Source organism: Planococcus citri, chromosome 1 (assembly GCF_950023065.1).
Source record: "Planococcus citri chromosome 1, ihPlaCitr1.1, whole genome shotgun sequence".
Taxonomy (NCBI): domain Eukaryota; kingdom Metazoa; phylum Arthropoda; class Insecta; order Hemiptera; family Pseudococcidae; genus Planococcus; species Planococcus citri.
In genome coordinates this window covers 70221520-70249314 of record NC_088677.1, presented here as the reverse complement: position 1 = coordinate 70249314, position 27795 = coordinate 70221520, and the positions used below count along the sequence as shown (strand labels likewise).

The 27795-nt window shown below is 33.6% G+C and overlaps 5 protein-coding genes across 12 annotated transcripts; 1 reads left to right on the top strand and 4 right to left on the bottom strand.

Annotated features, from left to right (window-relative positions):
- Nucleotides 1-509: 509 nt before the first annotated feature.
- On the bottom strand, nt 510-3300 carry cta (Guanine nucleotide-binding protein subunit alpha cta). The gene is made up of 3 exons (XM_065356423.1): nt 2511-3300; nt 2216-2433; nt 510-1687 (listed from the first exon to the last, which is right to left on the bottom strand). Exons 1-3 carry the CDS (start codon nt 3075-3077, stop codon nt 1330-1332), a joined length of 1143 nt encoding a protein of 380 aa, XP_065212495.1. The 5' UTR covers nt 3078-3300; the 3' UTR covers nt 510-1329.
- A 1153-nt stretch (nt 3301-4453) lies between these two features.
- Nucleotides 4454-7452, top strand: LOC135839761 (solute carrier family 52, riboflavin transporter, member 3-A-like). Of its 5 annotated transcripts, none has more exons than XM_065355992.1 (3): nt 4454-4702; nt 5736-6888; nt 6968-7452. In XM_065355992.1, exons 1-3 carry the CDS (start codon nt 4686-4688, stop codon nt 7169-7171), a joined length of 1374 nt encoding a protein of 457 aa, XP_065212064.1. In that variant the 5' UTR covers nt 4454-4685; the 3' UTR covers nt 7172-7452. The 5 variants fall into 5 exon arrangements, with proteins under 5 accessions (XP_065212064.1, XP_065212379.1, XP_065212299.1 ...); XM_065356307.1 differs by lacking the exon at nt 4454-4702 and adding an exon at nt 4854-5128; XM_065356227.1 differs by lacking the exon at nt 4454-4702 and adding an exon at nt 4854-5244.
- Nucleotides 7453-7544: 92 nt separating this feature from the next.
- On the bottom strand, nt 7545-8831 carry LOC135840266 (uncharacterized). The gene is made up of 3 exons (XM_065356743.1): nt 8490-8831; nt 8333-8416; nt 7545-8261 (listed from the first exon to the last, which is right to left on the bottom strand). Exons 1-3 carry the CDS (start codon nt 8703-8705, stop codon nt 8061-8063), a joined length of 501 nt encoding a protein of 166 aa, XP_065212815.1. The 5' UTR covers nt 8706-8831; the 3' UTR covers nt 7545-8060.
- Nucleotides 8832-9076: 245 nt separating this feature from the next.
- On the bottom strand, nt 9077-19980 carry LOC135839583 (uncharacterized). 3 transcript variants are annotated; one of them, XM_065355709.1, is made up of 13 exons: nt 19579-19980; nt 19313-19482; nt 16019-16149; nt 15786-15923; nt 15331-15579; nt 14985-15161; nt 14814-14883; nt 14602-14708; nt 14373-14506; nt 14131-14281; nt 13867-14046; nt 12587-12917; nt 10269-10437 (listed from the first exon to the last, which is right to left on the bottom strand). In XM_065355709.1, exons 1-12 carry the CDS (start codon nt 19882-19884, stop codon nt 12598-12600), a joined length of 2133 nt encoding a protein of 710 aa, XP_065211781.1. In that variant the 5' UTR covers nt 19885-19980; the 3' UTR covers nt 10269-10437; nt 12587-12597. The 3 variants fall into 3 exon arrangements, with proteins under 3 accessions (XP_065211863.1, XP_065211781.1, XP_065211943.1); XM_065355871.1 differs by lacking the exon at nt 12587-12917 and adding an exon at nt 13250-13582 and having other exon boundaries at nt 19579-19979; XM_065355791.1 differs by lacking the exon at nt 12587-12917 and having other exon boundaries at nt 9077-10437; nt 19579-19976.
- A 746-nt stretch (nt 19981-20726) lies between these two features.
- Nucleotides 20727-23398, bottom strand: Mdh1 (malate dehydrogenase 1). 2 transcript variants are annotated; one of them, XM_065356622.1, is made up of 7 exons: nt 23104-23398; nt 22667-22863; nt 22441-22577; nt 22223-22371; nt 21958-22147; nt 21666-21890; nt 20727-21452 (listed from the first exon to the last, which is right to left on the bottom strand). In XM_065356622.1, exons 2-7 carry the CDS (start codon nt 22860-22862, stop codon nt 21354-21356), a joined length of 996 nt encoding a protein of 331 aa, XP_065212694.1. In that variant the 5' UTR covers nt 22863; nt 23104-23398; the 3' UTR covers nt 20727-21353. The 2 variants fall into 2 exon arrangements, with proteins under 2 accessions (XP_065212694.1, XP_065212615.1); XM_065356543.1 differs by lacking the exon at nt 23104-23398 and adding an exon at nt 22925-23072.
- Between the last annotated feature and the right edge of the window lie 4397 nt (nt 23399-27795).

The window sequence follows — 27795 nt, the reverse complement described above, 5'->3', positions numbered from 1 at the left end:
CGCGAAATTATTCGAAAATACTAAAAGGAAATAAAACACAGATAATTCGACTACGTCTACGGTCATACCGAAAATGGAGATATTCTCACGATCATTTTTTTCGGCCATTTCACCGTTAGCACCGTTCAACTGTAACATTATATTTAATTATTGAATAATATTTACGAAGATCTACGAATAAAATTTGATAATTATCATGAACTTCATATTACCAGTACCAGAAACAGAGATTTGTTCGCTGAGATCAGCTGCGGATATTATTTTTTCAGCTATTGTTACCTACACAATAATTTTCCAAAAATATTAGTTTCAATATTATCGTCATTTATATCCACATCTACAAGCGTTGATCTCTCTGGCCTTCCTTTTATGCAGCCTTTAAAAATTAGTAGAATGGAATCTAGTGCTTTTTCGTTCGTTGCCATTCAATAAGGCGAATTTTGAGTAATTAAATACCACATAACAGATCAAAACGTAGAATTAACAATCTAACAAAAAAGAAAACGCCACGTTGTAAAATATCTATAATACAAAATGCGTGTAATCACAGTTGAATAAAAAAAAAAAAAGAACAATATACGATAATCAACAATAAATACAACAAGAGAAAATAATCAAATAGGTAACACACCTTATCATACGCACAACTCAACAGGTACCTGTACAATATTACAGTACAAAATTCGTAATTATTGTTTCATTCGAAGACTTTCGAAAATTCGATCCAGTAAAAAAAAATAAATATACAATAAAAAAAAGAGAAAAATAATAATAGAAAAAAAAACGATATGCATAAAGGTCGATTAGTTCATATTAAATAATATACGTATATAATTTACATATTAATATTTTATTCTACGTAATTTATAAGTAAAAAAAAAATGTGATAACGATGAGATAGGATACAGATTAGCCAATTAGGCAATCAATAAAATGCCTTACAACAATATTAAAAATGCCAGTCTTAGCGAGCATTGTTTTTTTTTTTTTATAAAAAATTCTCTCGAGTTTGAAACTAAACAATAATATTGAAAAAAAAAACAATATAAAACTATAATTAAGCGAGTAATTTCTCAAATATGGCGTTTCAACGAAGTTGAGTGCGAGAAAAGGGGAAAAAATGATTGAAAGTTACCCGAAATGTTTACTCATTCACCAGACTGCACCGGTTTTTTTGTAGTTTCCTCTCATACATTAGCTCTAGCTGACATACATACACACAAACATAATAAGTATACATAAAAAAAGGAGCAGAAATTGTTCAGAAAAATAAAATAAGTAATACTTTAGTAAGTAACGAAAAAATTGAGCGGAATAAAATTGTATATTCTACTGAAGCATCAAAGATTGTAGATTTCTTCTCAGAATGGTATCTTTGACGGCATTAAATACCACTTTGATATTCTCCGTATCCACGGCGGTGGTAAAATGATGAAAGAGTGGTTTATGAGGTTCTCTTTTGACTTTCGTAAAAAATTCTAAAAGGAAAGCTTGTACGTCGGTAATGTTGAACGGATCGCCTTCGAATTGAGGGAAATTCAAACTTATATTCGATCGTTTTGACTTGAGTTTTTCCTCCAATAGATCCGTTTTGTTTAGGAATAAAATAAACGAGACGCTTTGAAAGATAACGTTATTCACTATAGTGTCGAATATGTTTCTCGATTCTTCTAATCTGTTGGTTTTTCTGCGAACAAAATGAGTAAATAATTTATCAATGTAAAGTCGAGTAATTGAGTACGATTTGATTATGAATCATTCGTTATCGTATGTAGTGAATGAAGTGAAGTCAAATTAGACGTATGAATTGGTCATTTTAGAATTCGATAAGCGTATTTGGGAAACACCGGATACGTGAATTAGGACATGGTTTCGTTGATAACAAGGGTTCGATATCAATTTGTAACTTATAGGTGTAACTTTCACGTAAACAAGATTTCTGAAAGGTTTCCAGATGGGCAATTGTGTTCTAGATTTTCATGTACAAAGCCACCAAGGCGTGACATGGTCACCCCAGTTGGTTCGAATAATTATACGTTTATCGACAACAGTTTACTTACTGGCATATCCCCGATTAGCTTGAAACAAATACATACGATAAAATAATTAACGTGAACCTTCGAATAGAATCGTAAACGTGACAGATAAGCTTATACGCAGAGAAGATATTGAATTAAGATAACGTTAGGAAAAAATACGAATGAATAATGCTTACCTATCTTCGACTAAAACTTGATCGAATTCAGACGATGAAACTAGAAATAGAATCGATGTAACCGATTCGAAACATTGGAACCATTTCTGCCTTTGCGAACGTTGACCACCTACATCAACGAATCTAAATGGAATATTGTTTATGTTAATGGTAAACTCTGATATGCCTTTGGTTGCTTTCCTCGAATGCAGGATATCCTTATTAGTCGGCATATAATCCTATACAATGAAACAGACAAACCATCAATACCAGAAACGTACTAATTAATAAATAACACACCTTGAAAAATACTTACAATCCTGGAAATCCGTTCTAAATTTTCTAAAAAATAAAACACGCTGTCGCTAATCTGAAATTCTCGTCTCCTTTCATAAGCCGTCCGAATTCCTTCGTCTTTCCAAAGTCGATTTAACGATGGCGCGTATGCTATAAACAGTCTAGTATCTAGTTTATCTTTATTATCGTAATTCATGATGAAATCGCCATATTCTTTGTTTTCTGGTGTATCCCACGGTATACCGAGTTTATTCTTAGCATCGACTAAAACTTTCATCCCTCTGATGATATTCTGATAAATGATCATTTGGAACTCGGCGATTAATTCTGGTTCAAAACCGACGCCGTGAATAATCTTCATTTGCTTGAGAAAGGTTGATTTACCAGATTCGCCAGCGCCCAGTAACAGCAGCTTGACTTGTTTGCGTAGTTTCTGTTTATCTTTCTCGATCATTTTGTCGATCTCTTGACTACGATACCTTTGTTCGATTTCCTCCGGGCTGAATTTAAATCGCAGGCAACACGGTGAGGAGAAGACAGACCTCGACATTTTCAGTCTATCTTCTCGGATCATTCCATCGTCCATTTAGAGTCACAACACAACACTACATACGGCGGCCGAAAACGAGAGGCGAGAATTATTCTAATGGTTGGATACTAGACTGGGAAGTTAACTCGAAACGTGCGAAATGATTAATTAAAAGCTGAATTAACGCGAACTTCGAGTAATTAGAATTTTGTTCCGATTCTGAGTGTGACATTACTCTCCTATTCGGAATCGGATGTTTGTATTCTAAATTACAAAAGGTGCGACTGGCTGCAGTAATGAGGTTGACCGTACATCGAGATAACGGCAGCAAACTCGTTTGACGTCACGTTTGTTTCCATTTTTAATTTTTTTTTTTTTTTAATTATTTCAAAATTCAAAATGCCTTTTCAAATGCTGTTTTGTTAATTTGTTTTAGACATCGCATTGTTTACGTACGAACTCCCATTCTTCTGATCAAAAAGGCTTTGAGGTATCCTATGTAAATCGACAATCGACTCAAAACTCAAATGTGGAAAAACTCAACTTTGAAAAAGTTCCAGAATGAGAATATTAAACTAGCTCACAACAGTCACAACTCGATTTTAAGCTGCTGACTGCTGAAGACTACTGAAGAGGTGAAGACTGAAGTGCTGAAGAAATTTGGCGTGAGGGCGTTGGAATTTTCAAAAATTCTTCAAAAATTAAAAAAACTCTATTTCTGCTCCGGGAATTTTGGTTATGATTTATGAAGGTTCCAGACTATGGGACATGGGTATGTTCTATCAAAAAATTGCGGTCTCATCTCATTCAAATCAACTTGGAGGTAGACACTAGACACCTCGAGAGTCGAGAAGAAGATAAGTGAACAGTTTTCATGATTTTTTCGTCAGACAATTCATAACTTAATAAAGATTCGAAACATTATTCTTGAATGCGAAAAATAGGAACGTAAAGTCGTAAAGAGCACCTCAGTCTCAACCCATACATGGCCAGTAGCCTACAAAAGAAAATTTAGGGCCTACAAAAAAATTTAGGTATATTGGGCATAGCTGATGGCTGCTGGAAGTGAAGGACAAAAGGAGGTCCTTGAATGACATAACCAAATCCTGAGCAGTCATTTTTTTAGAACGTTTTGATTGATGATTGAAAGTGTGATGTGAGGTCAAAGGTGTGATCACTGATCACTCACAATCAGTCATTTTTGAAAGGTGAAAGGTAAGTACATACCTACATATATTTCCACCTATAGGTAGGTGCCTATGACCAAATAATTTCATTGAAATTCCTTTGAAATGTTCAATATTTTTATATTTTTGTTTTTCCTAAAAATTTTCCATACTCCATAGCGTCAGTCTAAGGCCGTAGGAAACACATTTTGAAATGCTAAGAAGCAAACACTGAGCTCTACGTTCAATATCAATACGCGACAGCATTATTATCACAAATTCACAATGTTGAGCCATCGCAACCGTGAATCACATCACAAAACTTCCACAATTTTGCCGCAAAATGTTAATTTTATCGAGAAAAAATGATTAATTGTAACGTTATTGTTTTATTCTCATAACCTACTTATCATTATTTATAAATAACCGAATTTTTTGCGGTATGTGATCGTTGTATAATGTCAATAATTGTTTAAGTATTCTATGCAGTGTCCGTCAAATGGCTAGTAATATAGAGTAAGTATAAAAATTGATTTATTTTTCAGATAATATTTTGGCGAATGTTGGGTTGGGTTCTTGAGTAGATATCTTATCAATGAAGTATTTAGCACGATGCGGTTCAAATGATAAATTAGGTATTTTAATTAATAAGTGTTAACGTATTGAGAAGGCTTGTAGTGTAGGCAAATAAATACATCAGTTCTTGCGATGAGTTGATCGGTTTGTGAGAATATTCAGGTCGTGATTATTCTATTTCATTGACAGTTTAAAACATAACGTAGTTACGTCATTCAAAGCTCGTAAAAATGTCCCATTTTACTTTATCGATTGAATTGAACTTGAACTTGATAATCAGTTATTGCTCTGAACATTATAATTTTTCAGTTTTTGATAAAATTTATGTCGGTGTCGTTCTGTTTTAGTGATTAATTGAATATAGAAGTACGAAAAAAATGTATTCTTAAAAAGTGTTAACTGTCAAGTATAAGGTCGATTGCATAATTTATATCGAATTCTTCGAGGTATTTTGTTCAATTTTGAATTTTTCTTCTATGTAGGTATGCTTACTGTTATTTCAAATTTCAATACCTATTACCTACATAGGTACAGGTTTTTTATTTATTTGAGTAGGAGTAGGAACCTATGTAGGTCTAGGTATATAAGGGGTGTTCGAGTGCTTTCAGAGACTTACAACTTCCAGAATTTACAGCGCAGTACTGCAAGTTTAGCGATAGAACACTTTTTGATAATTCTGTAAATAAGCATATTGCTGGTAAAAAGCTATAACGCTGTAAATAATTTGTACGACTTTCTACTGATAATTTGTCACAAAATTGTGAAACTATGAAACTAAATTTCCTAAAATACGACATAAATTATCTTTCAAAAAAGAAAAGAAATCAACACTAGTACCTACTTACCTATCAACAACTTATTTTTTGAGGCGATAGGTTGGAGGGGGGAGGAAGTAATGAAATTTTGAATTTTTTATGCTGTTCAAGTATCGTAAATTTTATTCTAATTCTTTTCTTTTTTCCCATCATTTCAGAGAGAAAGAAGAGCAAGAAGCTCCCATACTACAATTGGGATCACAGAACAGCGAAATGGCCCACCAACGGAGTGAAACACTCAGAAAAATATTTCGAGGAGAACACAACTACCTACTTTCAGCGCTATGTGTGTCTTTCGGAATGTCTACTTGGTTACCAGTGAACTCAGTTTATTCTCAGATGCCTCTTTTAACTCAGTATGCTCCAGAAAGTTGGAATTTGGCTTCATATTTCTCGGTTGTGGTTCAAATCGCCAATATAGCTCCTCTAGGTTACTACTTTGTTCGAGACAGAAAATGGTGTCCGGATTCGGTCCTAATATGTTTATTTTTGCTGCTGGGAACTATAGCATCTGTTTTTCTCTCGTTCACGTATCACGTGCCGGTATCTATATTTGGTGCTCAGCATAGTTTTTTCTTTTTCTTTTTCGCATTTTTCCTGTCAATGGTTGGTTGTGTCAGCTCAGTATTATTCTTGCCATTCATGGGTAGATTACCGGAAGTATATCTGGTATCTTTTTTTATTGGCGAAGGTTTAAGTGGCTTCATTCCAAGTTTCCTCGCGTTATTACAAGGTGTAGCCAAAGATCCGGTCTGTATTAGTGTCAACGTTTCAGGTGTTATAACCAAGCAAGAAGTTATGAAAGAGCCCTTATTCAGCTCCGGTCTGTTTTTCTTCATAATCTCGACTATAATGTTATTCAACACGTTATGTTTCCTATATCTGAACTATTTTTCTAATCTAATGTCCAAGTACAGCGTTACACCGAACCCCGCTAGTAATTCTGAAGAAATTAATGTAAATTCATCGAGGAACCACGAAACCGAAGATCCAGATATACCGAAATTTTTACTCATCGTTTTGCTAGTTGTCGTAGGAATAATTAACTGTTTTTCTAATGGAATCCTACCCAGTATTATGTCGTATTCTTGCCTACCTTACGGTCCTGAAACTTACCATTGGTCTTTGAATATCAACATGATCATTGGACCATTGTCGAGCTATTTTGCGTACTTTATCCCGTTAGTTTCGGTGAGACTGTTGGCATTCTGTTGCATTGTGGAAATTTTATGCATAAATTACGAATTAATTACCGCATTTAGCAGTCCATTTCCTCCGTTGATTGGAACCGACATCGGAGTTGTAATTATTGTAAGTGCGCAATCAATTCGTGATCGTAATTTAGAACTGAAATTGAAATTTTGAAGTAATTTTATATTCGATTTTTCAGATACTTGTATGGATGTTTGGAGCTGGACTAATCAGTTACATTAAATTATCCATCGCAGCTATCCTAAGAAGGAGACATAAAAAGGCTTTATTTAATTATGGAATTTCCACTCAGATCGGTTCAACTATCGGAGCCCTAGTGGCATTTATTTTAATTATTTATGCCAACGTATTGCACAGTGTGCCAAAGAAAAAATGTGTTTGATGAAGTAGATAAGTAAAATTTTTTTAGAATGTGATTAACTTGAAACACAACGGCGTTTAGGTTTATAGATGCTGTGATACTTATTATCTCGTGTACCAATAATCTGATTAGTGACATTTTTTTAATTTTAAATAATTCTTTTTATTGTATTTTTGTTGATTTGTGTGTACGTGTTTTCCTTTTTATAATTTATTCACCATTTTTCATTCCTTTTTTCTCGTGAAATTCATCATCTGTTATGAAAAATTTCAAATGATACAATAAATGGTTGATTACGTTGATCTTTGACTTTTAAACGTATTTTTGTATTCTTTGAGTTGAAAGGAAAATATAAACATATGAATTTCATAATTTTAAAGTCGAACACCGAAAGTAATTAAAAAAGACGATTTATTGAGAAGGTAAATTCAATTTTTCACAATCGATTACCGTATGCCTAATAAAAAAATAAGTAAGTAAATAGCAATAAACAAACAAATACGATAACTTTGAATATTTAACAAAATGATAAGATAGAAAAGCGATAGGTATAAATTTCACTCGCACTATTTTATTTAATATATCTCGAGTACTTTATACGATGTTCTCCATTAATTGATATCATCGAGCCGACATTTACCGCAAATTATATAAGTAACTCCAAACTTATAATCTCATGCTTTAAAATGAGAAAATAAAAAAATGCAAGGAACCATTACAGCCAATTCGCTTAAATATGAGTCCTCATATCTCTAGCTAGCTGATTGACAAAAAAAGACAACAATATGTGTTCCTTTTGATCACAACTGTTGTGCAGTTACGTTTTCGGCCAACAAAAGTTGCTCTGACGAAGACGTCACAATCGAAATAAATCGCAACACCTCCGGAGCAGTTGCGAAAGTTATACTTTTCACTGTGAACTTGGTGACTTGCTGCTTTGCTCTTGCAAAGAACGAATACGAGTTTGCAGATAAGAACCCCATTCAGAATCTGGAATAGAAGCAGCCCACGATGGAGTAGCTGAAGCTGGTAACGTGATATTTGCCATCGCAGCTCGTACTTTATCACAATCTATAGCAATATCTCTAGGTTCTTCGGAATTACTTTTTGTCTAAAATACAAATAAATATGTTAAAAAATTGCTTGAAAATGGGACTATTCGAATCGAAGTAATGATCATACTGGGATTTCTTCGGTGGGTTGTTCATCACTAGAGTAATCTGTTGGAAGCGTATCATCGGTAGTTTGGAGTACATTTTCATTTTCCTGGAAGTAAAAGTACAAGGTACAGGTTAACGAGATATTAAATTATGTACTTTTGCAAGTTTTCGAAACTTACGCCATCGTCTGAGTATTCTGCACCTTCTCCATCGGTCAGATTGTCACCGTCGGTGAGCAAACGATATTCGTTGACATTAGCTATAGCTTCGATATCATTTTCTGCAATGTCAATTCCATCATCATTATCGGAATCCACGATTATTACCGAAGGAGCGGATATTTCATCGGATAGTGAAGATCCAACTGGTGGATCAGGAAGCCAGTGAATGCCCATTATTAATATCAAGTGCGAGCAATAAGTTTTTACTAATTTTTTAAAATTATAACAGAAAATAAAAGATTGCTTTTCGAGATCCAAGTTTCAAATTCAAGTTTTCTCGATTGATAGCATTATCAAAATAAATAGGAGCGTCCGTCTAGTTTTCACAGAACATGTTCTTTTTTTAATGGTGGGTGGAACTTTTTTGTGTGGAGAGCTATTTCTCACCAATGTTCGGATTTCACTTTTCAGGTGCAGGTTAAAATTTTTTTGCGAATACCTACTCGACCTACTCGTACATCATCAGGTGCTTGGTGTTCTAAATTTATAATAATAATACCTTTCTAGTTCGAGAAAATTTCGATTGTAAAATAAAACACAGCAAATACCATCGTTTAGTGATTTATTTTCTACACATTTCGTTACAAAAAAAGATGAACCGCTCGCACAAAAAATTTACCGCAAAAATAATCATTGATTGCAGTCCGCAGTCCACGTCTACGATAGTATATAAAATTACAAAATTTTTATATTACATGAAGATTATAATGTATCTTACTCAATTAAAGCAACGCATACGTTAACGAATTAAAAAAAATCATTGTTTCAATAACCGTAACTTAAATAAATAATATACATAATAATCTTATACAATAATTCATGCATAATAGGTAGGTAAGTAATTTGATATTTTCTAAAATATTAATTTAAAAAACATTGTTATTCACTTACAGTATGTATGAGGTAGGCAATATGTTGGAAACTTGAAAAAATATTTGCGCCCAAATAGCAAAAAAATCTAGTACGTAAAAAGCTCCTATACTTGAGTTTAATTTTGTGCATTCAACTCACGTAATTGAAAGGCAGATATTATTTTAGATATTGTAAAAGGGCCTTAATAATAGGTAAAATGCCAACTCTGATATATTGCTTTTTAACATTTACATAAAATTGTAAACTTGATCAAAAGATATTTTGTAGGTACAAGATTAGGGTAAGTAGATTATGTTTGTTCTTGGCTCGAGTCCAATTTTAGACTTATTAATGGCGAATATAAACATGGACGGTGTTGACAGTTTGGTTGAAAACAAAAAGTAAGGTCTGACGTCTGAATAGATTTTTAACGTAGGTATTGTTTTTAAAGTTGGATTTCAATTTCAATATGTACTTGGATCGAAAAAGAACCTACCCAAGTAGGTAAGTAGAAATAAATTATATATTATTCAAGGACTAGAATAATAATTAGGTATTAACGATATCTAATAATATGAAAGTTTGTTTTACCTATCATTTGAATAATATAAACAGGTAATCAGTAGATCTAAAACAGATAGGTAGATACAATATTATCAACGTTTTTGTTCAACTTTCAAATATCTAATACATTCGTAAAAATGTTTAAGAATAAAGTAACCGGCTTCTTCGAATAATTATATCGACAGTCAAGAGGTAACCTTAAAATGAATTTGTCGAACAGGTAATATACGATTTTCACCGAGTATTCGAATTGGTAATGGTAACATTGCGATTTGATCGCAATATAACGAGGCAAAAAGCTTAGTCGATGACACTATAAAATGATGTAGAATTGTTTTTTTTTCTTAAATAATAAATTACAGGTACATTCCATTAACGAGGAAATCTGCATCATGGGCGTATGGAGCTTTTCCAGCTCTGCGGATTCTTTTTCGGACTGATTTTAATCTGCAGCCAACAACGAAGATCATGATAGCGGTAACACATAAGCCTGAAAAAAAATACAGTCGTTTATTTGATCATTTTATGAACGTTGCATAACAATAATATGTTGGTAGGTAACTGAAAAAAAAATCGAAGGGGATTAATTTCGTTTCGTATTACATCTTTAGTACATAACTGATGTATGAGAGGTTGCCTGTAATATCGGTAATATTATTTTGAAGCACTAGAAGTGAATGATGGGGATGTTTATTTTTTGAAGCTCAATTAGATACCGGAAAATAATGAAAAAAATACCACAAATAACCATTAAATAAGGTTTTTCTAGAGTTTACTCATTTTCTAAGTATTAAAAAAAAAAATTTTTTAATGTCATAGTACCTCTTGACATAGTAAAAATTCATTTTGTAGACCAATATTAGAGATCTCACAAAAAAAGAATAGGATCACATTTTTTGAAATGTTTTACTCTCAGTTCAAAAGTTCAAATTGCATTTTTTTTTATCGTTAACTTATCTCAAAATTGAGCTTTTCAGCAGAAAAAAAAATAAAAATGAAAACTGGTAGGACTTTGTATCTACTGGTAGGAAGTTTTGCACACAATGAGTCAAATATTTGTTCACTGTTTTCCATTCATATTTTCCATAGGACCCTTATTTCTTTACCAAAAAATTAAATCCTTTTAATAAAAAATGATGAAAAAAATCATTGGAAGAAATTTTCAACTATGTACCTACATATCAGCAGCCCAAACAAAATTGTAAAGTATCAGAAAACAAACAAAAACACTTGATCAGTCAATATTTCAAGTGAAAAAGTTCGTTTTTCCACGTCAATTTTTTCTGTTTTATGATAGTTCTATTTTTTAAAAATTGAATCGCACCATTTTAAGAACCCCCGATTCTTTTTTTGGTGGCTCACTGGGCGAAAATTCATGTCTAAGAAATCTTCGTGTTTTTTTAAAACCCATCATTTTCCAATTTAGAAAAATGTTTCCACAGCATATAAGAGGGGAAAAAAACGAAAACTTATAATTTTGCTGAAATTGCAAACTTTAAGTTGATATTAGTCTAGACAAGGGAGCTCTTCAGGGCAAATTCAATTGTGATTTTCTGAGTTGTTAAAAAAAAAAAAAAAAAAAAGTAGAACAAAGCCGAGAGATTTGACTTCAAAATGTTTTGAATAAATTGATCAAAAATCTTCTACGATAAAAGAGGAAGAGGATGTCAAAACAGTCATAATTTTATAATCCTTATTCAATGACTTTGAGAAATAATTATTATTTTCATCCTAGCTGCTAAGCTCTGAGCCACGCTCAGCTACGTTTTATTTTTCTAGCTCCAAGCTATGTTCACTTTGTAAACGACAGTTTTTAAAAACATTATATTAGAGCTGATAGATAATGCAGATATCCCACCCTCAATAAGTAGGTATGCAAACGTAGCTATACATAGCTGAAATCGCAAGTTTAGTATTATAGAAGCAAACACCATTTCAAACTTTCAAGCGTAGGTAAACTTTGGCTAGTTATTTACACTCACGATCAAATCAACAAAGCAGAGCTTAAATTCAATTGAAATAAATTTTTTTCCATAGCTGACCAAAACTTGGTCAAATTTGGCGCACTCGCAATATGATTGCAACCAGTCACACATAGCTTAGCTCTTTGGTTCAGAGTTTAGCTGAAATGTGTCTCGGGCCTAAAATTATTTTTTTAGAACTTACTAGCATTGTTTTTCAAACAAACTTTTCAATGATCTCTTCGCTTACAATTTAGTACCTAATGATCAGAATAACAACGAGAAAGTTGGGCAAGTTTTTCATTCCTGCTCTCACTTTCTTTTGTTCAAGTTTGACACTTCTCGAGGTGAATTCATTTTTAAAAGAGCTAAGAGTATTTTTTCGCAAGTTTTTTTGCACTGGGGAGTCTTTCAAAAATTTTGGTCGGTTGATTCGTGTGACGCTGCAGCGCTGTATGACCTATTTTGTCAAACTTTTAAAAAAATTGATAAAATTCTGTCAAGTTCCTAAATGTCATGTCGTTTTTTTTTTTTTTTCAATAAGAAAAAGAACTGATTGCCTGGTTCCGAATAATTTTCAGCGGAGGTACCTAATTGATTTCAAACGTTATTTTGTCTGTCTTTTAAGAATGGTACACTCAATTTTTTTTAAACTGGCAAAGAATTCCTCAAACGTACCAATTACTTGATTATAACGAGGCATCCTTTAAGGCACGATTAAGCCGACAATAACAGCAATACAACGCAACAAGAAGTGAAATAATCACAACAATAACAAAGAGGACAGATTCATTCGGGCTCATCCATGTATAATGGTTTGAGCGCCTTATTGTTAAGGCGAGCGTTCTTCCAGATGAGCTGGAAGGATTTTTTGGAACAATAGTTGGAGTTTCTTTTAGACTTTTCCATGTTTTGGGAATTTCCTCGTGTTCCCACTGTTCTACAGAAACGATTCTCTGACGCATCTCCTCACGTTCGTTCCCAGTTCTTCTATGTTTGATGAAAGGTTCTGGAAATTCCAAAAAACAAAGAAAATAGCATGTGACGCGATTGCCATTTTTCAAAAATGATTTTGAAGACGCTGCATCTGACAAAAAAAAACAGGCAAAAAAATGATCATCTAGTTCGGCTAGTTCTGAATAATACAAACGTTCAAAAATTCAAGTTTGAAAGAATGATTTAAAATTTTCCTTTCAGAGGACTGAGGAGACAAAACTTTTAAATTTTTGGATCTGTTTGAAAAACAACCCTAGTTATACCGATTCTGAAAATAGGATTTAAGTCTACGATATTTCATTTTTTAACAACCGACAAGGACAACATATCCTAATAAATTATTACCAGGCGTTGTTTAAGAGTCACGACTAAGCCGACAGAAACAGCAACACAACGCAAGAACAAGTAAAACGATAACAATAAAAATAAAGATCATCTTGAAAATCTTTTTCACTCCCCACGTCGCCGCTTTTCGCACAACTTTGGTACCCTTTAAGGCGAGCGCTCTTCCAGGTGAGCTGGGACTGGGAGGGTTATTTTGCGAGAGCGTTGAAGGTTCGTCTTTCAAACCTTTCCATTTTTTGGCTCTTTGCTCTTCCTCCCACTGCTCTACAGAGACGGCTCTTTGGCGCTCTCCCTCCCGCTCTCTCCCAGCTCTTCCATGGTTGACGAAAGGTTCTGGAAATACCAAAAAAAAACAACAAAAACAAAAATACCATATGGCATGATTGTCGTTTTTAGTATGGTTTTGAAGACGCTGGATCTGAACTTTCATGTTCATTTTTTTGGCACACGAAAAATTCTGCAAATTTCTATTTAAAAAACGATTGATATTTTTTGGTATACCCATTTCCCTTCATCAAGTTCGTCATTTTACGGAAGAAAAAAAATTATTAAATTTTTGAGAATTGCGTGAAATTGCCTGATTATTGATGACTCGATCAAATTATTTTTATACGGACCTAAAGTCAACGATATGAAAGCTCCATTTGGCTGTTCTGTATAACCATCCATAATATTAGCGTCTAAAAGCTGTTCGCGAGCATCTACGATTTCGGCGCTGAATTGTTTCTCTAATTTTCTGTGCGCGTTTTGCTCGCCACTTTTTTCAACGGTTTGTTTAATTGGCGCCGTTTCTGATTCTGTAAAATTGGAAAACGTTTTCAAAACCGAAAGGCAAAACGAATTCGAAGTTGAGTAGGTAATTAAGAGTTAAAGGTACCTACCTTTTTTAGCTATTGTTGTCGTCACATCAGCTGGATTAGTTTGTTTGACACTTTGGGTGGTGGTTTTTGTGATATTGGTCGAACTTCCTGAAGTACTTTCTGGTTTTTTTCCACTGGATGCTAATGCAGTTGCATTGTAAATAGCTTTGAGCTGAAAAATTACATTCCACAAAGTTCAAAATAATGGAACTGAAGGACTGTGCAGTCTTATATAGGAGCAAATTCAATTGATCTGAACTCACAGAAACATTTCCTTGAGAAAGTGGTTCAGCTGTTTTGGTAACTGGTGCATTGGCATCTTCGTAAAAATATTCGGGAACGACTCGATTTCTCGGTGGTTCGTTGTTCTTTGAATCTGGGAATGTTCGTTCTGGTTCTGATGAGAAGAATTTTTCATTATTAATGATGAGATTTGAATAGGTAAGTACTTTAATATTGGTATCCTCAAAAATTAAAATTAGATTGGCTTACCATAGTTTGACGATGGTGATCTAGGGTGCCAAGAGTTGCCATTTGGTGGATAATAATTGTTGCCTGGATATCCATTGTATTTATCGTAGCCTTGGTTCATTCCCATGCTAAAAAAAAAAAAAAAAAAAAAAAAAAGTCAAGATGATTAAATTAGGTAAATTCATTTATTTCCTCGGCAAAATAAAATAATAGTAAGTAATTAATCGACATACTTTCCATATTCTCCATAATTGTATGGAACGTTGATATCGTTCTGTTTGTGATTGAAATTATGCAAAGGTCCTGCAAAGTGTTAACAACAAATAGGAATGTATAGGACAAGTATCAATTAAATTTACTTAGTAAAATTCGTTATTATTAGGTATCTAGGTAATCAGTCTTACCATAATTTTGTTTAAATACCCTTGTATCGGTATTTTTTCCAGCCCAAGGATTCGTATCCATCATTTCACCTTCTCTTCCATAACCAGTTCCAGAAGGAGGATGTTGAGGAACCATTCTAGGATCTTGCACATTCACATTAGCAGGATAATTTTGAACTTCACTCGGGTTCGCGTTATCTATAAAAACATAATTATCATATCAGTCGAGTGCTACAAAATGCAAAATATCTCAAGCCTTTCTCCAGTAGGTATACCGCCCTAATGTCATCGCATGTAAGCTACGAGTACTTAAGATAATATACCTACCTATTTGAAGTAATAGGTAGGTAGGTAGGTAGGTACTCACTGTAAGGTTGTTGATTAACACGATTCTGCCACTGATTAAGTTTATACTGTCGACTGAAAGTTTGGCGATTAATAACACCTTGTTCCGGGATTTGATTTTTCATCAATTCTTGCACATTGACCTCTTGTTGAGATTTATCTTTCGTAGCTTTAAAAGGTACCGAACCTCGAGCGACGTTCGGATTATTCTCATCGGATGCTTGTTTATCGTTCGAGGTATTTTCGGCTAATTTCTTGGGTGCTGCCGGAGCTGTAAATTATATTCGATTACGTTGTAGCTTTAAAAATTACAATTAAATAGCATGTAATAAACTGAAATTAATATGATAAGGAGTATCACCGCACCAGTTAATAAATACATTTTTAAATAATATATAGGTAAACAAATATTTCAAAAAAACACACGTGAAAGCGAAAAGAATAATTCAACAATTTAATCGTTCGATTGCAACCAACCGTTTGTGGGACATCCAAGTTCGGGGTCCTCGTCACTATGATCAGCGCATTGTGGAATTCCATCGCAAGCGTTGTAAATAGCTATGCATTCGCCTGACGTTCGGCATTCAAATTGGTATCTGCTGCAATGACTAGGTTCTAGAATGTGAAATAAAAAAATTGAAAAAAAATAAATGAATGATGCAGATACACAGACAATGAGCCATTGAGGCAGAAATAGCGAAGATATTTACTTCTGAAAGATGTATTCAGTTCGTCTTCAGGTTTGGAAAGCTCTTTGATCTCATTAAGATGGTTATCATTGATTGTATTTGCTTTGGTGGTATGATTGCAATTTTTAGCCTTGGTGCTGTGTTCCACAGTCCTACGAAATAGTTTGAGGGTTCGTATTAATTGTCATTATTAAAGGTCCAATTCTATCTAAAGTAATATTGTTGTATAATTTTTACAGAGTTTACAAATTTAAAAAAAAAACTTGAATTTTCATTTCCATATCCTTCTTTTGAACGAGTTTGAAACCCGTTTTCAATGTGTTTATCTATAATACATATGTTTTGAACATTAAAAATAAAAAAATTCGCAAAAATTCAAGATTTTACAACTTTAAAAAAAAATTGAATTGGGATTTAAAATTAAGTTGAAAAAATTCATGCATCAAATGTTTGAAATCGAGTTTGAATAGTGAGTTGGTGAGTGAGGACATCACCAATTTTTTCTCTAAAATTGAAGATTGTCAAAATTTTCAAAATTCATGTCTAAAAACTCGAAGAAAATAAATGTAATTCAATTTTGAAGAATTTATTGATTTTTTCTAAAAAAAAAATTGGCTAACAAGAGAACCTCTTGAGGTGTCACACTCCGATTTGAGCGAGACAGCGATTTTTGGAAAGACCATAGTCTAAAGTCCCCCAAACCAAATTTTCAGCTGCCCAAGTTCATTTTTCGATTTTTTGGCGAACATTTGAAAATTCAAAATTGACTGTTCTTGGCGATTTATGTTTTTTTTTTAAAGTACGTATTTTATCATTAAAAATGGTCAAAATAAATCCCAAAACTAATATCAATTACCCAAATCCAAATTTAACCATTTCTAACCATTCTGGAGCCTCCAGCATGATTTTCAATTTCTTCAGAATTTTGAATTTGCTCCAGAAGGCGTGAATATGCAGTTGGGCAGCTAAACATCGAGTTGTGTATTGCACTCGACCTGTTTAACGAGTTTATCCACATTTGAGCCGATTTTGATAGTGACATCTCAAAAGTGGGTTTTTGACCAGCTTTTTTCAAAATTGAAAAATTCAAAAAATCAAAAGTTTCTCGTTTGCGTGGAAGTTTTTAAAATTCGCCCCAATCGCTGTATTTTGTCCAAAACTAACCCCCAAATCCAAATTTCACAATTTCCAGACGTTCTGGAGCCTCCAGCGCGATTTTCAATTTCTCCAGAATTTTGAATTTGCTCCAGAAGAAGTGAATATGAAGTTGGGTAGCTAAAAATCGAGTTGTGTATTATATTCCGCATGTTTAACGGAGTTTATCCACATTTGAGCCGATTTTTGGGAGTGACACCTTAAGAGTGGTTCTTTTTTTCAAAATTAAACAATCCAAAAAATCAAAATTTTTCCGTTTGCGTGGAAATTTTTGAAATTCGTGCGAATCGTTCTATTCTGTCTATAAATAACTCCCCAAATTCCAATTTCACCATTTCCAGCCATTCTGGAGCCTCCAGCGCGATTTTCAATTTTTCCAGAATTTTGAATTTGCTCCAGAAGGCGTAAATATGAAGTTGGGCAGCTAAAAATCGAGTTGTGTATTACACTCGACCCGTTCAACGAGCTTACCTACATTTGAGCCAATTTTGGGAGTAAACTTAATTTTTTGGATTTTTCATTTTTGAAAAAAACTGGTCAAAAAACCACTCTTGACGTGTCACTCTCAAAATCGGCTCAAATGTGGATAAACTCGTTAAACAGGTCGAGTGCAATATACAACTCTCGATTTTTAGCTGTCCAGCAACGGCATATTCAAGCCCTCTGGAGCAAATTCAGAATTCTGGAGACATTGAAAATCACACTGGAGGCTCCAGAATGGCTGGAAATGGTGAAATTTGGATGTGGGTAATTGATATGAGTTTTGGGATTTATTTTTACCACTTTTACTGATAAAGTACGTACATACTTTTAAAAAAAAGCATAAATCGCCAAAAACAGTCAATTTTGAATTTTCAAACGTTCGCCAAAAATCGAAAAATGAACTTGGGCAGCTGAAAATTTGGTTTTGGGGGATTTAGATTATGGTCTTTCTTAAAATCGCTGTCCCGTTCAATCGCAGTGTGGCACCTGAAGAGGTTCCCTTGTATGTAATTTCTGTTTTTTGAAATTAAGTATAGTCCAGGGAAAAAAAAATGTTAAAAACACAGTAGGTGTTTACTCAATAGAAAAATGAAATCTAATAGAAACACTTGGAGAGGATCACGAAAAAAATCAGAGGATTTTTACCAACTTTGGTGAAAATCTTCATTTTTGAGTTGAAAATAACTCATAAAAATGTTAAGTTCGGATGTGTCCCTAAAAGGGATATAGGGGTCCTCAAAAATAACCTTTTTTTTCGAAAAACATCGTGATGCCGAAGCACTGAAATCCGAAAGTCATTATTCCTGAAACTGGGGGAACACGTATTTTGAAACGCAGTGAAGCCAGTTTAGTACGTCCTTGGATTTTGATGGTAACCTATTTTTTGGAACTGGGCTATTTTTCCCAAAAAGAGCAGAAAGAGAACGATTTTTTTGAAAATTTCACCTCAAGTTTTTCTGAGTAATTTTCAACTAAAAGTGACGGTTTCCCAGCAAATTTGCTCAAAATCCTCCAATATTTTTTTCGCGATCCACCCAGAGGAACATAAAATGTTCTTTTCAAAAAAACATAGAAGTTTAGGAAAAATTTGAAATTCTTATGCTTACCTAGTAATCATTTATTTAAAAAATATGTTTTTTTATTAAAAAAAATTTTTTTTTGCAACCTCAGAAAAAGATTATCAAGTCACGAAAAGAATTGATTGACCTTCTGCCGAATTTTACTTGAATTAAATTAAGATAGGTACCTATACTTTTGATTGGTCAAATTTCATTTTTCAAAAACTTACCAAAATAATAGGTAAATATGATAAAATGAAATCTGGAATCTTCAAAAGTCTTTTGATTGTGTTTTTTTTTTTTTTTTAAATTCCAAAATAAGAAAAATTTAGAAGGAAAGGATATGCAACTTTCTGATAAGAAATAATTTTTCCAATTCTAAATTCAAAATATTCTAGAAGAAGGCTACAATAGAACTTACCTACATAAAAAAATTACTCCCCTCTCCCTGTTTGCATTTCTGTTGCAGACGAGCGTTTCATAAAAAATTGAATTTGTTTCGAAATGGTTCAGGTTAGAATCATAATTTTTGGAACTTTTTAAAATTTAATCCTAACATCTTGAAAATTAAGACGACCAAAAGAAAATACTTCATATACCCTTCATCTTCCCATTTTACCTCAAATTGGTAAGCTCTCGTTCATGCTGTGTATACTGTATTTCATCTTCGAGCTGCATCTGCGGCCTGTTAATTATGAGAACAGCGCTACTGTAATTATGATGCCTGGTAAATTTACACTTGAAATTATCCGGTGTACCGCATTCGAACAAATAACACGTGCCAGATTGCTGAACAAAAACAAGTAGGTACATTGGTAAGTACGATTGTCACACTAAATTTTAATCCTTCTTTAGAGAGCTCTCCAATTTAGACAATTGTATTACCTGATTAAACACCTTTTCTTCTAAAACGAATACGTTGCAATTAGGCGTTTCGCAGCAAAACTTAACGCATTCGTCCTTGGAAGATACATCTTTTCCACTCAGATATTTGGCTCCCATTCTTTTCGATTCTTCCGTCCTGATAATTTTATCTTGGTGTATTTCGAAGTTCTGCGCGCACACGTGAAAGTCATCGTATTCTTGTCGTTTGGATAACAGTTTAACGTCATCTGTACGAGCATAAATCACAAATAAAAGCAAAATAAACGATACACATTTACACGAAAAATCACTAATCAAAGAGGACATATTTAGAAACGTAGAATTTTGCAAATGTTTTCCTCCATTAACACAGTCATCTACTTGGATGAATTTTTTCAGGAAAATCGATAAATTCGACGTTGCGCGGTAGCCTTCCAAATGCTTCCAGGGGGTGTTAAAATTCGCTATTGAAAAATTTCTGTGGGATTTTTTGTTTCACTGGGTGGTTTATAACTTGAAATAGGTAATTCTATTGTTTGAATAAATTAAGCGATTATTATGGTGTTTAAATGAAACCATTCGTTGTAAAAATCATCAGTTGGGTTCATTTACATACCTAACACTAATTGGCCACCTATGTAGGCACTGTGCTTGTATTCTGTACCTATTTATTTGATTTGTGGCGATAATTACAATGTTTTTGGTTTTAATTTACAAAAAGTAGCTTTAATTTTACATTTTTGATTAATGTGTCTGTTTTAATATGCCAAGTTGTCGGCATAGTCATATCTATCACATTTTTATCGAAATTTTTTCAAAAGTTCAGTTAATGTGAATTCATAATTTAATGCTCATTACTTCTCCAATACTGTACAGAGATGCTATAAAAATTCATTCAAAATTGAAAAATTATCTCAAGATTGTCTGTATAAGCCCTGCGTTTATTGAAAAAATCTTTCACCTGGAAAATTAAATCTAATTCAAATTATTCCGATATTAAAATCAATAAATCGACAGATTATCATCAGAAAAACACTCGATCGAATTAATTACGCGATTACGATAAATTTCTCGATTTCGAAATACTAAAAAAAACAAATCAATCGCGATAATCGTAATATTAAAACGTCACAGCGAACGCTAATCCTCGCATCAAATAAACAGCTAAATTAAATTCAATCTTTATTCGAGAAAAAACAATTACTTTTTTAATAACATTGAAAAAATTATGCCCTTTACAATATTAAAACATAAATAAAGTAGAATAACGCGTCACGTAGTTTAAAAATACATAAATTAGAATGAGCCTAAATGAATTTGAAAAGCGCCATTAAACAAACCGGGTAAAACGTAGGTAAATAAAAGAATAGGTTGGGGGGTAAAATAACATTGGACACCTTAATCGTATATATTGGAATACATCGCACCACTTTTCACTTAACAGAATGTACAATTGGAATATTTCGTATCAATTCACCGATAAATTAAAAATAAAAAACAAAATGGAAAAAAAAATTGCAGCCAAATTTGAACTTTTTTTTTTCTTTTGGTAAATGCATGAGGTCAAAAATACTTACAGTTCGGGATAAAAGAGACTCGATTTAACATTACTAATTTTAATAGTTTATCGTAAGCGAATTCGAAACGTCGTTATCTGTAAAATGACGAAAGAAAAGATGACCTCGTACGGATGAAATTACAATTTTATCACGTTTCGATCACCGTCCCCCAACCAATCGATGAAATTCTACGGTGAGAAGCTACAAGCGTGCTAATGTGGTTGGGGGATAGTCCCGTCAATCTTGGCATACTTGCAGAGCTTCTTCTTTCTCTTCGAGTAATTCTTTCTCCGTGATGGATAATTTTTCACGAGCGAAATCGTCGATTTGGAAATTCTGTAACGAGATAATTCTAGTTTACAATACGTCATTCTTCGTATAGTTACGGAATGTTTGACTCGATGTTTCGCGAGTTACACGCGCGATAAGTAGGCTATTTAAATAGAGAATCAATATTGACGTTAAGAGATAACAGATCACTTTCGTGTGTGAAACGAACCAAAACAACAAGCTACGTTCGGATGATTAGCAGCAGTACAATATACTTACATCGACTATTTTCCAACTCTTGTTGACAATTTGTACAGGGAAGGAGAAAACTAGATCTTTAGCGATACCGTACGATCCATCGGACATAACACCCATCGAAACACTTTGTCCGGGGCTGGTTCCGAACCAAATATCCTTCATGTGATCGCCAGCTGCTTTAGCTGCTGACATAGCCGACGACATTTTACGAGCAGCGATCACAGCAGCTCCACGGACTTGTATCGTCTAAAGAAAAATACATTAATTAGATGAAAAATTCATCGACTCGATAAAAACGAACGGTTTTTCGTACCTTGACGAATTCATTTTGTAACCACTCGGTATCCTTGACGGCGTCATAAACAGGCACTTCACCAGAAGGCAACTCGACGGTAGCGTTTTTCACATCGGGGAACTGAGTGGACGAATGGTTACCCCAAATAATAGCGTTTTTAACTTTATCAGCGGTTACACCGACTTTCTTAGCAATGGCGGCCTTTGCACTGTAACGATAATAAAAAAAAGAAATCGTTAAAGTCGAATTTCTAAGGTCGTCGTCATGCTAATTACAATCATACCGATTTTGATCCAGTCTGGTCATAGCGGAGAAATTTTCACGTGGAATAGACGGAGCGTATTTAGAGCAAATCAAAGCGTTCGTATTGGCTGGATTTCCAACGACTAAAACTTTAACCGATTTCTTGGCAAACTTGTCCAAAGCTTCTCCCTGAAATTAATCATAAATCATTCGACTGTCTATAACCACGTTGTACGAGAATAAACTTCAAAAACGTACCTGCCCTTTAAAAATTTTAACGTTGCATTCGAGTAAGTCTTTACGTTCCATGCCTTCTTTCCTCGGCATCGAACCGACCAAAAATGCAGCATCGATATTATTAAAGGCAACATCGACATCAGAAGTAGCAACAACATCTGATCCAATCAATACATAACAAAGTTGTTCAAAAATTACAATCTTCAACGTATAGAAACTTACACACGTAGACGAATATTTTTCATACCTTTGACAAGAGGTAAAGCACAGTCTTCGATTTCCATGACAACTCCTTGCAATACTTTCATCATTGGCGGAATATCCAATAAATGTAGAATAACCGGTTGATTGGCTCCAAATACATCTCCTTTACCGATTTGTAAAATCAAAGAATAAGCGATCTGTCCGGCAGCTCCGGTTACAAGAACACGTACAGGATCCATTCTGCGAAAATAAAACTCGAATGAGTGCTTCATAATGGAGAAAATTTTACGGTAAAACATACTTAAAAGGGCGATGATGCAAACTTAGGTAACTGTATTTGAAAAAATTCACTAGAAGATGTAATATGCACATGGTGCTTATTGTATAACACTTTCACCCACACTCATCTATAAATTGGTGTATTCCATTTTTCGCCGTTCGTGGACTAGAATAAGTAAATAGTAAAATTAATCGCATTACCTTGAAAATGTGTATTGTTATCGAGTAGACGAGCAACGACGAGCAGTTCCAACAGTAAACTAGATCAGAATGTTGACAGTTATGAACATGAAAGAAAATGCAACGCGGACCGGTGATGAACTTTCACAATGTCATGACCCTGAAATTTATATCACTACGGATTGGTTTCGTTCGTGAGAAGCGTTGAATTATCGTACGTGTAAGTTTGCCCAATGCCCGAGTGTTCATATAACATAATAAGAGCAGGTTTTTGGGGAAAATTTCGAGTTGAAGTTTTCTTCTTGAACTGATTTCGTGATTACGTGAGTGATTAGCGAAACGAAAATAATTTCAAGGTCGAAGTACCAGGATAGTGATAATGGCCTGAACCGTTAGAGTCTGTTTTGTTAGATTGCAGGTAGATGAGGTGCACTGAATGAATTCAACTTCGTGGTGATTTTGAATTTATAATATTCAATAATCAATTTGATGGAATTTTCTTCATTTTTTATGTGTTACGACTGTTGCGTGACAATCGTCTCTATGCAGCCCAAAAGATACTCAGGTATCATTTTTTGTTTTTCACATGCTGGTGCTATTTTTTTTATATCCCTTTATATTTATCACGTTTTTGTTAAAGGTAGCTGTTTTTAGTGTTGGGGGGCGTTGTGTCCGCTCACCTCGGCTTCGCCTCGGTTGCGCGGGTCGCTTTGTTGTTCATACTATGTCCGTTTACTTCCCTCGGCCTTCGGCCTCGGTGAGTACAATTTTTTTATAAACAACCGCAGTGCTTCATACACGGTAATGTCTAGCCTCCGTCTGAACTTACCAAGGGGAGTAATGCTCATCGAATGAAATGTAAATTTTAAACGGCTCGGCTTCGCCTCGCCTAATTCGGCATACAATTCGAAAAATAATAATAATAAATTTATTCATTGTTTGAAAGCAAAAAAAAATAATTTAATTACATTTTCTATAAAAATTCAACTCGTAAAAATAAAAATCGCGAAAAAAATTTTGAAAAAATTTGTGCCGGACGCGGGAATCGAACCCACACCTCCTACACTCCAATCCGTTACCTTATCCATGCAGCTACCAGTACTGCTGACCGAAGTGCGTTTTTCAACGCTTTACATGTTCACAAACAAGGTCGAAAAGTACCCCCCCACGCGCGCGCGCACGTATACGCGTACATACGTACGGAGATACCTGAGTATCTTTTGGGCTGTATAGAGTCAATTGTGTTGCGTGATATCACATCAGGGCTTTTTTGTGGAGACTGGAGAGGTGGAGACACGAGGGAGCATGCAGGAAAAAACCTCAAAAATTACAAAATTGCCATAAAAAAAACAAAATACAAAAACTGAAAAAAAAGTTCAAGGAATCTTCAAACCCAGACAAAGTTCATGAATAAAAATAATTATAAAAATGAAAAATTCTTCAATTTTTCCAAGTTTACCTACCTACCACAAAATATACTGAAAATTTTTGATTTTATTTGAAATAAAAAAAATTGAAAAAAAAATGAAAAATACAGAATTTTATTCAGAGCTGTGGGACCCAAACGATTTTGGGATTGGATTTTGTTTTGGTTTCGAGTTTGAAAGTTATTCATTTCTGGATTAGATTTGTTTCGGCTTTCGGGATTTGTTCATCTAAATTTTTAATTTTCATTGGTTTCGGGATTCGTTTTGGGAATTGGGATTGAAAAAATTGTTTCGGTTTTGGGATGAATCGGTTTTAGTTTCGGGATTTTAGATTTTCATTCAACCAATTTCAAGACCAAATTGACATGAGGACCCTGCAATTTGCAAGGGTCTGAAAAATGGGAGGTTTTGGCGTGAACAATCCGATGGTGTAATTTAGTTTAACCTTTTAAATGCATACTATTCTGCTTAATTCTCTGAGTAATTCTTATTATAATCTGAATGAATGATAAATGATGTAAAATGACCATTTATCAGAATGAAATCGCTGAAAAAAGGCAAAAATTGAAATCCCGAGGTTCTGGGATTGTTTCAGGAATCAGGATCAAGAAAAATAACGATTTCGGTTTCGCGATTGGTTTTGGGATTGGATCTGAATCGGGATTTAATCGGTTCCAGTTTTGGGATCGTTTTGGACCCACAGCTATGACAGAATTATGTATTGTATGTACTAACCATAATTAACCAAAATTTTTTTAAAGGTTGCAGTAACAGTTAGGGAAATGAAAACTTCAAATTCGGGTTCCGGTTAAGGGTTCTGGTACTTTTGGTTCCATTTTTTTTGATTTTGGTTAAATTAAAGGTTATTGAATAAAATAAAAATTATTTCGCAAAAATTTTCAGGTCAATTCCAGTTACATTACAGTTCAGGTTAAAAATTCCGGGTTTACATCCCTGAAAAAATGAAAGAATTGGAGGGGGGTGGCAGCGTACCCCCAAGGCCCAAACAAAATGAAGAAGTGACAAAAATACCTGTTTATTATTACTATTCGAAATCGACTACATTACATTTCGTAGTTACATATTACATGCTTTTTTCAGTTTCAGTTTCAGTTTTTAAGCAGTTTTTTCGTTTTAAATCCGCTCATTTTTTCATCAAATTCGTGATACATATTTTGGAAAAAAAAAAGTGAACTAGGTACTTACTTTTTTCAGTTTCAGTTTTCAATTTTAATTTCAATTTCTTAATTTCAGTTTCGGTTTTTTATCAGTTTCAGTTTTCCATCCCTGCAATTATGGGGAAATTGTCAAAGTCTTGCGTTGTGCCAAAAACAGCAAAAAAATTCGATTCCCGTCAACATTTTCCAAAAAGTGTCGGTTTTTGGTATAAATTGCTGGTGAAAATGGTCGCTTTTTCGTTTTTTTCCCGCACAGAATAATTCCAAAAATTCTCAATTTTTTCCCCCTAAAGTTACCCAACAGTATCGTTTTTCCAAAATTTGCCAAAAAGCCTTACTTTTTTGACAGAAATTTCTGTCAAAGTCTGTCTTTTGCCGAAAATTGCCCCTTTTTCTTCGGAAAAATGGCCAAGGATTGTCACTTTTTCAGAGAAAATTCTTAGAGATCCTGCTTTTTTAAATAATTTATCAGAATTATCGTATCTATTTTTTCACCGAAATTGCAAAATGTAAGTAAATTTTTTTTCAAAAATTACCATAAAATCCTACTTACTTCTTGCTGAAATTGTCAAATTCTTTTATTTTATTAAATAATTGTACAAAAGTTCGGCTTTTTTGTCGGAAATTGTCATTCTTTTTGCTAAAATTTTCAAAATCTTGTTTTTTGTCAAAAATTCTCGCTTTTTTAAAAAGACAAGAAATTTTTACTTTTGAGCAAAATGGCTAATTTTTTTTTTTTTTTACCAAAAATTCGAATAAGTAAGTACTTACGTCTCACCCTTTTTTATTGTCTAATTTTTTTTTGTTTGTTTGACAGGAACTGCAAAAAAAAATACATTACTTTTATGCCCCTAATGGCCCAACTAAGCGTTCTGCTTTTCGCTGAAATTGTCAAAGTTTAGCTTTTTGCAAAAAATTGACAAAAACTCGGGCTTAAGCAAAATGTAACTTTTTTTTACAAAAAATTACAAAAATTCTTCCTTTTTTCAAACAATTGTCCAAAATTATAGTTTTTTTGTCGGAAATTGGCAAAAATCATTCCTTCTTGTTAAAATTGTCATAATATTGCATTTTGCCCAAAATTATCAAAAATTTTAAATTTTTCAAATTCAAAAAAATGATAAAATTTTTTGTTTTTTACAGCAAAATGGCTAATTTTTGGAGATTATTTCAAAAAGCTTCACATATTTTTTCCAACTGTCTATGTCTAGCTTTTTTCTTTTTTGACTTGAATCTAAAAAAAAAAAAATTGTATCTTTTTTGGCTCTTAATTACTCGTATACTTACCTTACAAAAAGTTTCTGCTTTTTTACAAAATTGTCATAGTCTTGCACTCTTACTCTTGATTTTTTACATAAATTATTACTTTTTTTGACACAAAATTGCTAAAAAGTATTTTTTTTCAAGAATTGCCCAAATGTCTTCGCCCCCCCAAAAAAAAATTAGGTACTAAAAAATATGTATCACTTTTTTGCTAATACAAAATTCCCAAAAGGTACTCTTTCTGCTAAAATTTTCCAAAGTTTTGTTTTTTGTCAAAAATAGTAAGTAAGTATGTATGTATTCTTTTGCCTGAAATAGGAACTTGACAGAGGTGCGCCGCGCTAGTGTCGCCTTGTTTATGATTGGCTGATGAAAGGTCCCAGTATAAACATTGGAATGTAATGTTGTGAAAATTGAAGGAAAATTGTTGAAAATTGCTGATAACAACGGGACCTTTCGTTAGTTCCGGTGTTTTTGACTACCATTTCCTAGAGCGCGACAGTTGTCTTGTCAAATCCCTTTGTCAAAAAGATGCAAAATTAGTTCACCTTTTCAGAATTTGTAAGAATCAGACTTTTTTTTGGTCATGTTTCTCTGCACTAAAATATTTTTGTGTGTGTTCTGTCACTTTTTTGGTTTCATTTTGGTTACTTTTTAGTTTTTTTTTTTTTTTTTTTTTTGTGAAAAAATTAAATATGAATTTAGCCTTTCAAGTTCATTTATCGAAACAAAAAAAAAGATTTTTGAGCCACAATGATGAAAAATGAGCCCGTGTCTGATGTTTGGCATATTGAGCGGCTTACGTACTTCAAATTAGGCAACCACTCGAACAGATCGGTGATCAT

Excerpts from the sequence above, each read along its gene's own strand:
- LOC135839761 (XM_065355992.1), top strand. Across the intron at positions 6,889-6,967 it reads ACATCGGAGTTGTAATTATT|ATACTTGTATGGATGTTTGG; the intron begins GTAAGTGCGCAA and ends TCGATTTTTCAG.
- Mdh1 (XM_065356543.1), bottom strand. The coding sequence starts at position 22,995 with ATGTGCATATTACATCTTCTAGTGAATTTTTTCAAATACAGTTACCTA. Across the intron at positions 21,891-21,957 it reads TACAAAATGAATTCGTCAAG|ACGATACAAGTCCGTGGAGC; the intron begins GTACGAAAAACC and ends ATTTTTCTTTAG. Across the intron at positions 21,453-21,665 it reads AGAGTTGGAAAATAGTCGAT|AATTTCCAAATCGACGATTT; the intron begins GTAAGTATATTG and ends ATCTCGTTACAG.
- LOC135839583 (XM_065355871.1), bottom strand. The coding sequence starts at position 19,884 with ATGTCCTCTTTGATTAGTGATTTTTCGTGTAAATGTGTATCGTTTATT. Across the intron at positions 14,884-14,984 it reads GGTATTTAAACAAAATTATG|GACCTTTGCATAATTTCAAT; the intron begins GTAAGACTGATT and ends AACACTTTGCAG. Across the intron at positions 14,282-14,372 it reads TTTCTCAAGGAAATGTTTCT|CTCAAAGCTATTTACAATGC; the intron begins GTGAGTTCAGAT and ends GTAATTTTTCAG.
- LOC135840266 (XM_065356743.1), bottom strand. The coding sequence starts at position 8,705 with ATGGGCATTCACTGGCTTCCTGATCCACCAGTTGGATCTTCACTATCC. Across the intron at positions 8,417-8,489 it reads CAGAATACTCAGACGATGGC|GAAAATGAAAATGTACTCCA; the intron begins GTAAGTTTCGAA and ends TTTTACTTCCAG. Across the intron at positions 8,262-8,332 it reads AACCCACCGAAGAAATCCCA|ACAAAAAGTAATTCCGAAGA; the intron begins GTATGATCATTA and ends TTTGTATTTTAG.
- cta (XM_065356423.1), bottom strand. The coding sequence starts at position 3,077 with ATGGACGATGGAATGATCCGAGAAGATAGACTGAAAATGTCGAGGTCT. Across the intron at positions 2,434-2,510 it reads TAGAACGGATTTCCAGGATT|GATTATATGCCGACTAATAA; the intron begins GTAAGTATTTTT and ends TTCATTGTATAG. Across the intron at positions 1,688-2,215 it reads CAAGTTTTAGTCGAAGATAG|AAAAACCAACAGATTAGAAG; the intron begins GTAAGCATTATT and ends TTTTGTTCGCAG.